The 10,940-nt window shown below is 41.5% G+C and overlaps 1 protein-coding gene across 1 annotated transcript; it reads left to right on the top strand.

Moving 5' to 3' along the window:
- The first annotated feature begins 964 nt into the window (after positions 1-964).
- LOC125378683 (heparanase-like) lies at positions 965-8,246 on the top strand. Its single transcript, XM_048394623.1, has 10 exons — positions 965-3,277; positions 3,401-3,531; positions 4,607-4,780; positions 5,045-5,216; positions 5,491-5,541; positions 5,697-5,897; positions 6,853-6,967; positions 7,387-7,499; positions 7,686-7,826; positions 8,037-8,246. The coding sequence occupies exons 1-10, from the start codon at positions 3,093-3,095 to the stop codon at positions 8,188-8,190; spliced, it is 1,437 nt and encodes a 478-aa protein (XP_048250580.1). The 5' UTR covers positions 965-3,092; the 3' UTR covers positions 8,191-8,246.
- The last annotated feature ends 2,694 nt before the right edge of the window (positions 8,247-10,940 follow it).

The following is a 10,940-nucleotide window of genomic DNA, read 5'->3' as shown; positions in this document are numbered from 1 at the left end:
GATGATTAGTGAACCAGAATGCCGTATTGGCTAGTACCATACAAAAGTGAAATTGCAAAATTTAATAACGGGTATGACCACCCCTGGCTCTAACACAGACATTGCATCGACGTTGCATACCACGAAAGAACAGTTCAATCTGCCGCTGGGGAATGTTTGCCACTCCTCAAACAATGCATTGCGACTTTGGCGAAGGTTAGCAGGGGGAGGAACTCTGGCATAAACACGCCGTCCCAGCAGATCCCAAACATGCTCAGTGGGGTTCATATCGGGCGATAATGCTCGCTAATCCATTCGATTCACCCCATTTTGTTGTAAACAAGCTGACACGATGCGAGCTCTGTGAGGCCTGGCATTATCATCTTTGAAAACCGCGTGACCTGGCATGGCCCTTAAGAATGGAAGCACAATAGGAATGATGATCTCGTCCCTGTATCTCTGGCCAGTCAGATTTCCATCCTGTACCAGTAAATCAGTTCTTCCAGTCAGGGTGATACCTCCCCAGACGATAACGGATCCACCTCCAAATCGATCATGCTCCACAACAGCAACGTCAGCGTACCGCTCTCCCTGACGTCTGTAGACTGGGATCCGACCATCGTTGAAATGCAGATTGAACCTTGATTCGTCGGAGAAGAGTACCCTTGCCCATCTGCGGGGACCCCAGCGTAAATGTCCATTTGCCCAATTCAGTCTGTTCTGACGGTGGCGTGGTGTAAGAGGGGGTCTTACAGCTGGACGACGTGCCCGCAGTCCGTAGTGACGTAATCGGCGGCGTATTGTTGATACAGATACACGTCGTCCTGTAGCTTGTTGGAAAACATTATTGGCTGCTGTGGCTGTAATGTGTCTGCCCCTGAGAAACAGCAAAAAGACGCATCGGTCATCTTGCTGTGATGTTACCCTTGACCTACCCGACCTGGGTCGATCCTGGACGGAGTTGGTCTGTTGAAAGCGTATCCAGAGGTTGGAAACTGCCTATTGGGATACGCCAAGACGTCTGGCAACATACCGTTGTGATCTGCCATCTTGTAGCAGTGCCAAGGCTTGATGTCGTTGCTCAATACGGAGATTCTCCCTCTACCCATGCTTGCATAAAAGAAGAATTTCTCCACTAACTCAGAAGAGCCAACTGCAATCCTTATAAAGATGAATTGCACGAGTATCCCGCGTCAAATTGCTCCTAAAACACGTGCATTATCGTGCATGTGAACACCTGCGTTTTGGTGCGAATTTTGTTTAAAAATGTGCGACATTTCACAGAGTTTTATCAATTAATGAACGACAAACTCTTATCTTTTCACCGTTGCAGATTTGGTTTTACGCCACATCAGTTCATGTGCTAACAATACCTGTAAAAAGTTTAGAATATTTGGCATTATCTGGTTTGAAACAGTTGAGTATAGTGAGTGGCTACATTTACACTGGTGAGTCTAAACTTTTGATGGGTAGTATATATATTTGAAAAGTTTTCACTTCGTACATGGTATGGGAATATAGTTAATCGAGTGGTCATGTTATTTTTGTGAGATATTCAGTTAGGCATATTTAGTTGTGGCATGTGTGAGATGTCCACACTGGGGTGTATTTGTATCCATATCAGTAGGTGCTGGATAGGAAGGAAGACCCCACACAAACCGTCAGGTAGACTGGGCGCGTGTATATTTATTTGACATGGATATACACAATTGCTTGAATGCTTGAAGTATTTTTTTCATATGTTGATTTTTTACATAAGCCTGCTATGATTAGTATGACTGAAAACAAAGTGGAACACCAGTGACTCTCAACGTAAGTACTTGATAGATCTGACATATCTTCGGGTAAAATTAAACTTCCTTTCAGATTTGTAACGGGCGCTTGATGTCATATGTTAATTCAACAGTAATATACACTGATAATTTCACTGTCTACAAATAATAATGTATGTCGACAATCTACTTCTACCACTTCAAGTATGAATGTCACATGAAGACCTGAAAACTTCAGCGCTGTATGCCAAAACAGAACAGTAGAAATAGAATACTGTGAAAATGCAAGGGATTGATTTGAGCCCATTGGGGAGTGATTTGAACCTGGAGTGAGTGTTTCCTTTTAGTAGTGGGGAGTGACCGCATCCGAGGCTCTATCAATCTAGAATCAATCTGAATTCTTAATGGATTGACTTATTTAAAATTGGTGGTCCCTTTGATCTCGTTTTAACTGCAGTTGGACTGTATGCCAGAACAGAAGAGTCGAAGTAGAATACTGTGAAAATGTAAGGGATTGATTTAAGCCCAACGGGGAGTGATCTAAGCCTGGACTGAGAGTGTTGGGCCAAGTAGAGGGGAGTGACCTCAGACTAGATGCAATGACGTGAAGTTGTTCAGGGATTGATTTGTTATCGTCTTTTTTACGCTATTTTCCTATTGCATTTTTTTTATCAAGCATTTGTGATCAAGTATGCCCTAGAGTATTAAAATCTGCAACGTTGCTGTGTTGAGTTTACTTGCTCTTCAAGTATTTGATTGGGCAATCACTTCTCAAACATCACAAGTACAAGGCAGGTACCTACCTGAGCTAGAAATAAAGGAAACCAGTGATCATGAGACCGCCAAGGCCTAAGTAAAACTTTCAAAAAGCTTTATGGTGGACATGTGGAAGACATTTCCGAATTTGACGCATCAGTGCCAAAACTGATGTCCGAAGCAATTCCCAATTTTGACCTGTACAGGATGTTTCCGTGCTTTTTTTCAGGTGATCAATTGACTTGCCTTTGCATGTGTTTGTGACGGGTGCCACCGTGGAGCAGGATACGCTCCCCCTTTCGCGAACACCTAGTATTTTAACTTTTTGATAGTGATTCAAAAACACATGCTCATGATATAGTCGGGGTCGTACAATTGACTCTGCCTTTTTCCATATGGAACGGATTTTGTCGCTTTATTTTCTGACATGAGCTTCTATGTCCCTGAAATAAGCAAAGTAAACGAGTTGTTTTATCAGTTCTGGCTTATCATCACTTTGTCATTGACACGAGGTCACTCGTTCACATTAAATGGCATACTTCTTTATGTAGATACACATTAACATACACGCGAGCTGCTGACACCATGAATTGGATACGTGTGCTCGTTATACTCTGCTCCTTATATGTGCAAAGTACAGTGGGTCAGTCTGTTTCTGTCACTGTTTCTACAGACAAGGAAATAACAACGATAGATGACCATTTCGTCGGGGTGACATTGGATTCGTCAATGCTAGCAATATCTGTTAACTGGGAGGGACTTGATTTAAGGTGAGTGTATTGTGATTCACTGTAACACTACATCAAATGAGTATGATGAATTATCTTTAAGTTTGAAAGAAAACAAATATTTACTGTTTCTGAGAATATTTTTCATCTTAAACAACGTTTTAGTTCACCTAAAGTGCAGACCCTGGCAAAAGCATTATCCCCGGGCTATCTGAGAATAGGGGGAACACCTGGAGACTTCATGACCTTTGACCCAACAGGACATGGGGGTACAAGTGCAAACTCCACTTATACTGGTATGTTTACATGACATGACATGATATATATACATATGATACCTGGTTTTGGAGTATTTAGTATTTAGTACCCATGACAATAATAACAGGAGAATCGTCTCGGACATCATTTTCGCCACTGGTGTGTCAAATTTGGAAACCTCCTCATGATGTCTACAATAAAACTTTTAGAAACCTTTACCTAGGCTTTGAATGTTGTAACACTGATCAAATTACTTTTGAACAAAAGTCAAGTAAAGCTCTCTGGAGTCCTCGATTGTACCTAAAATCTGCAATGTTCAATATAATACCTCTGCCACATGTACATATGAATCAGTGACCTGCAATACATTGGTTAAAATGAATATCTTCTTGTTTTTATGAGAAGGATATATGGGGGATATGACGCGAGTGTGTTTTGGGATGGTAAATATCCTCTACAAGGAATGAACATTGTACATAGGGTTTAACTTCCAAGCACACACAAGCGTGATGACATCTTTATCGTATAATGTCATTCCTAAAACTATTATCGAAATATGTATTCTCATCTCTTACCAATGGTTCCTTAACTTTGCAAGGTTTCCTGGAATTTGCGCATTAATATATTACGTAATAATGTCAGTGATAAATCAGAAATAGAGTGACGGGTTGCTGAAGACCTATTCTACCCCGGATCTTCACGGGTCGACCTTTAGTTTTAGAAGTGATAACAAAAACATGATGTGACAACATGCTTCAACGAACATTTTGAAGTTGATCAACTATATAGTAGGCAAGTCGGACGTTGGTTTGGTGGTGGAATCAAAGTAAGGCTCTATCGTTCACGTTGTCCTTCAGGAACAGTTCCATTACTCAGAACCAAGAATGACTTCTTTATAGAACTATGATATAGTATCTCTCAAATAGGTCCAGATCACCGATGCTCCCTTTTGACTCGATCGCCGATATACAAGGGCGACGCCACGTTTGTTTCCAAACACTGAGTACTTACGTCACCTTATGTTTGCATGTTTATCCGGCTTTTTATTCGTTGGCGTCATCCTGCTGAGAATCTTACCCACTGTATGATACACTTGAATATCGTATGTTTAAGATGCTAAATGGGACGAGCTTAATGCCTTTGTGAAGAACGTTGGGTGGGATTTGGTGTTTGCCCTCAATGTGTTGAAGCGGAAAGAAGGACAGTGGGACCCTGACAACGCCAAAGAACTGATAACCTATAGCAATGCTAGGAATTACAAGATACCTGCATTTGAACTCGGAAATGGTAGTGTATGGTTCTACAGCTCATTCCATATCATATACAACGTAGCATCTTTGTATACCATATTATGCTTTACTAAGTATGTATAGTTATACCTGGATAATTCCTCCGCCTACCTTGATGATTACTCCGTATTTATTACCGTCACATATGTGTACGGTGAAATTCCTACCAACCTCAAAGTCGATATGTTTAGAGCATGACGTATGTACTGTAACGTCAATAATCATATTCTTGATACAATACTGTAGTTTCTTTGGTCTCTAGAACCTGAATATTTCCCCGAACCCTTCACCAATACAATTTCTGGAGCACAGCTTGGGCGAGATTTTGTCCATCTTAGGGAAATCCTCAAGTCTACTCCTGGGTTCGAATCCACGCTGGTGATTGGACCAGATGTAACAGGTATCTCAGGACCGAAATCCATATTGTTTCAGAAGTAAGTGGAAACTTAGAAAACATGTTTTCAAGATTGGCACACATTGTCTTCTTGGTACCAGTAGCATGATACTGATGTGAAAGTAACAAATCATACCTCATGGACATGGTCAATCTTCTCAACTGTTTTAATGCGGTAATATGATAAGCGATATATAAATCATTGTAAAGTATCCCCGACACCAATCCAGTAGCTCACACCATTCAATTACCGAAAACGGTATTCACAATTATGACCGAGTTTGATGCTAGAATTCCTATTGATGATTTTTCAGTTTCTTCGAAGGCGAAGGAAGCAAGGCCGTTGACAGAATCACCTTTCACCAGTGAGTCTTAAGCTGTGTCATCTTCAGAAACATGTGTTGTATTACGTTTTTGTAACAACACATGTTACTACTCTACGCTTATTAATATTGCAGTAGGGACACTTAATACACGAGCTTTCCTTAGCGTCACATTTGAAAATCATTTAAATGTTTAGGTACTATGCCTTCGAAGCTGATGCTACAGTGAACACCTGTATCGACCCCAAGGTGATGGACAGCCTGATATCTGATATCCACAGAGTGCGTAACGTCACCACCCCCTCCAACCCCGACACTCCCCTTTGGCTTGGGGAGACATCGTCCTTCTACGGCGGGGGAACTCCAGCGTTATCTGATAGATATGTAGCTGGGTTTCTGTGAGTATTGTCTCTTTTTTTAAAAGTTACTTTAAGTATACAAAGTTACAAAGTATAACAATTTATAGAGCGAGTATGTACTTACACCTTTTCCATCAGTAGGGCATACCAGAAACTGGCTTCACGGAACCTACCAGTGTGAGGAATGGAACCTGGGTCAACAGCGTGACGACCAAACGGTTTATAGTTACCCCCCGGTTAATAGTGCATTGGTGTTCTTTTGCGAGGTAGTTAGAAATAGTCAAGCTTTAGCGGTGCATATTGTAAATACACAATACTGGATCTGGCAAACCAGAGTTTGACGGCAAGAGCAGTCGGGGCATGGTGCCACAGAATCAGCCAGATCCTGCATGGAGACCTACTCACCCTCATGCTGCTGAGGATATATTTAGTAGCCAGTTAGTTGACGATATGGACCTGGACCAAACAGAAACAACAAACACACATAAAACTACGGACATCATCTGTCAGCTGAAAAAAATGATATACAGCCTTGTTTAATCTGGTGAGTGTGAGTGAGTTGGGTTTAACGCCGCTTTTAACAGTATTCCACTTATATCACGGAGTGTCAGCTTAGTATGGGAGGAAAGCCCGATGTGATGCAGTTCTCAGACGTTTACCACTTCAGGTTTACCCACGAGCACGGGTTATGGTGCTGACAAACCTAGAAACATAATCGGGGCGACCCGTGATTCGAACCCACAATCATAGGTTTTTAGCGTGCCCAAGGGACGCAACTCTGCACAGTGAATCGCGGCGCCCTTGACGACTAGGCCGCCCGTGCCCCCTTTTAATGTAGCGAAGATGCGTGTAAGTTGAATGCGTGATTCCTCAGGTTTGAGGACTTTTATTGTTGTGGCTAGTGCCAGAATGAATGCGCAACCCTACCTCGACAAGCATGTGAGCAATTATTCATCCCGCATTTGAATCACCTAGCTTCAAATTAATATTTCAGATGGTTAGACAAGCTCGGGGTTGCCTCACGGATGGGACTTAAAGGGGTTTTAAGACAATCGTACTATGGACACAATTATTCTCTGATCGAGATGAACACATTTGAACCTTATTCGGTAGGTACAAATATCATGGCATCTTGTTCCGTCGGGACTGGCTAAAATCCATCTTTGCACAAGGTGTTTCTTTCGAAAATAAATTAAAAACATTTTGTCAGTTGTATTTGATGTCTCTGCTTTCTCTGATTCTGGAGGCAGTCAGTATATAATAACCTCATTACTTAATCAAATCCATACTCTCTAACTGCTTACATGTCAGTAATACATTTGACAACAGTCAAATTGCCCGTGTATGGTTCAGTGTGTCCAGTCTTTGATAATTACTTGTAAAGTGTCTCCCTTGTCACCCACTCAGCCCCTAACAGTAACTTTTATGAAGCAAACCTGAATACATTAGTGTTATGTGTTTGATAGCACAAGATTTAATTGAAAATGATTCAGACCTACTTGATGCATAGACAATTGTCACTTTCCAGGACTACTGGCTGACCTTGCTCTACAAGAGACTGGTTGGGAATAAAGTGTTATCCGTGCAGACCAACTCAACCAACAGCTTCAGGGTCTATGCCCACTGTGCAAAACAGAACAGGTACACAGTTGGAAGGTGTTGAATGGGATAGTCAGTGGTCCTTTTTATATTTGAACATCAACTTCTAGAACATAAATGTCTCCTCTGTAGTCATCCATTTCCATAACGTGCATGTAATGTAATGACTTCGGATGTGCCAACATATTGTAACTTTTCGATCCAACATGTTTCCGTATCTTTGAATAGTGTATACAACTACAAGCCGGGTAGTGTTGTAATCTACATCGTCAACGTCAACATCTACACCACCGTCGTCACCTTCCCACAATTCCAAAAGAATATGGATCTCTTCTGGCTCAGACCAGAGTTCACAGAACTTACATCAAGGCAAGTAAAGGGATACATGATGATGGTCATATGGCAGAGACTGATACACAGAGGAACAAGAACACTTTATGATACAGGCTAATGAAACGCAGTGCGTTTTACTTTATATAATGTGATACATACTCAAACGTGATCACTCATATAACTAAAGACATTACGGTTAATCTTCGCTAGTGTTGTCCTTAATTTCAGTTGACGTTGTAATTTCAGGAATGTGACACTAAATGGTAAACGACTGGATTATGTGAACAACACCATCCCCGACATGCCCCCTCAAAAGGCCTATGGCGGGCTCCTCATGCTGCCAGCAAGGACCTTCGGGTTTGCCGTGTTCCCTGATGCGGATGTTGATATCTGCAGGTGATTGTTACAAGTGGAATGTGTGAAGCGTAATAAATTAATGCAATGTTCCATTACAAATATATGCATTTCCTTTGTTGGCATTGCGTTCTTCTTCTTGTAACGTCTTCAAGATGACAGACTTACGCCTCCTACGTTGCCCAGTAGGGCAGGACGTGCATACCCTTTTCGCGAAGACCATGTCATGACTGATTATCAGTTGTCCATTCATATAATTTACCCAGCTATTTTGCCCTTTATGCCAAATTGAATCTGTTTCGGGCATTGACACATAGAGGAAATATACGCAAATCGTGTTCTTGCATGCATTTCCTCCCAAATTTGCGTTTGTTTGGTGTAAAAACCGGTCCCGTGGGTGTAGAAAATCAATAAGTGTGTCAATTATATGGACACTTTATGAGATGGAAGCATGACATTGTCATTGGCAACTTAGTCTGAAAACCCGTGCGCCTCTGACCTTGGTAAAGCTCATTTGTTCTGTTCATCGGAATCTGTTCCGCTGTCTAAATGAGACAACTGACAACATATACATTTGACTGCCCTCGGTCTCTTTCAAACAAACTGTCTGTTACTGTGTCAATTTAACCAAGAGACATTTCTTCAGAGTTTCGTTTTCAGGGCTTCGTTTTCCACAACACAAACAAGCAACCTAGCCATGTGTTTTACATGTACATATATACGTTTACTAAACTGTCAAATTAACTAAATACGTTCTTACCTCACATCTACTTACACTTGGCTTGTGATAACGTTCGATAAAATCGTAGGCCACAAAATTTGGAAGAGACATGTTGTGGACGTATTACGGATGTCAAATCCCGAAGTAAATGTAGAACACATTACGCATCTACTTACACTGGGCTTGTGATAACGTTCGATAAAATCGTAGGCCACAAAACTTGGAAGAGACACGTTGTGGACGTGTTACGGATGTCAAATCCCGAAGTAAATGTAGAACACATTACGCATCTACATACACTGGGCCTGTGTTAACGTTCGGTAAAATCGTAGGCCACAAAATTTGAAAGAGACACGTCGTGGACGTGTTACGGATGTCAAATCCCGAGTAAATGTAGAACACATTACTCTTCACAGCGCCTGGAATGGCACTGTAGTGCAGAGGCGTTTTACGGCTAGGTGGCTAAATGTTATCAGGAAATTCTTGCTCCTGATTGATAACTCCAGACTCAAAGCTTATTATGCGTCTGCATATCTAACTGTTGTTAATGTTGTTAGCATCCCGATATGTGTCGTAAAGTGACTCAAGCATTGCGGTAGGCGTAGGTGACTCCCCTCGTCTTAACCGTATTACCAATCGTTAACACAGACAGTGCTTGTCGTAAGAGGCGACTATGCTTGTCGTAAGAGGCGACTATGCTTGTCGTAAGAGGCGACTATGCTTGTCGTAAAAGGCGACTAATGGGATCGAGTGGTCCAGCTCTCTGACTTGGCTGATGCAAGTCATCGATCCCAAGTGCGTCGATCGATGCTCATGATATCAATTATTGGATTGTCTGGTCCAGACTCGATTATTTACAGACCGCCGTCGTATAACTGGAATATTGCTGAGTACGGCGTTAAACAGCAAACCAACTAACACAGATAAATATGTCACTAGATAAGGGTGTCAAGGTAAAAAGTCATGAAAGTACAACATGATACACACATCTGGTACAAGATAATCTTTCTCTTTAATTATGTAACTTTTATTTATTTATGTTTATAAGTTATTTGAATATGCATGCTCATTTGTAAATATATTTATACTTAAAGTACATGTAGGTTTGTGTCACATGATGATGACTCGCGGGCCAGTCTGAAATCTGACCACTTTATGCGATCTATTGGCCTCTAAAGACCAGGAATAGATTGCTAGGGACCTTGAAATAGTGACATATGCAGAATCACATTGTCCTACTTATGATAAATGTTGAATCATTAGCACAATATCATAGTTAAGACGTTATCTACAGTAGGGAAACACTCAGGGCTTGCAACAAGCTGGCCATCCAAGTCTGACGTCACGTCAACATAACAACCATTCGGTTGGTGCATCTACGGAATCAATACCGAACTGCTCCGTTATACAATTCTTGTGTTGAGAATGATGGCAGAACATTACGCGACCGGTTGAGAAAGCACAAGATCCGGCCCCTGCGTCCAGCGATACGTCCAATTTTGCTTGGTGCAGACAGCATCTGAGGTTCCGAAGACACTACTGGGATAGTATACTGTTCAAAGATGAATAACAGTTTTATCTGGACAGATCTGATGGTCCTGCAAGGGTCTAAAGACGTCCAGGAGAACTCTGCTAAAAGGAGAGACGTTTGTTCTATTCCGACCATATCATGAGCATGAGTTTATGCATAAATTTCAAACAGTGACGACAGAAAATGTTTGCGAAGATGTTGCGCATCATGCCACATGGATGGCACTAGTCACAAACTGGTCACAATTGTCCACCTAAAAAGACACATGAACTTATTGTACAAATCATAATAATGAATTGCATCGGGCATCTTTTTTGTACCGCTGCGTCAAATTTACACGTCCACCATAAAACCTTTTGAAAGCTTCCCGGAGGCCTTAAATGTTGTAATCTTGATCAAACAACTTCTGAGAATGAGTCGTGTGACACTTTTTGCAATCTTTGTATGAAGAGCATGCTCGATTGTACCTCAAAAGTGACCAGGGCTGGAGCTGATGGAATATTTCAAGAGTATTACTCGATATACACAGATACGTATATGATTT

The sequence above is a fragment of the Haliotis rufescens genome, unplaced genomic scaffold (genome assembly GCF_023055435.1).
Source record: "Haliotis rufescens isolate VD_foot unplaced genomic scaffold, xgHalRufe1.0.p SCAF_13, whole genome shotgun sequence".
In the NCBI taxonomy this organism is placed as follows: Eukaryota; Metazoa; Mollusca; class Gastropoda; order Lepetellida; family Haliotidae; genus Haliotis; species Haliotis rufescens.
This window is presented reverse-complemented; position numbering and strand designations above follow the sequence as displayed.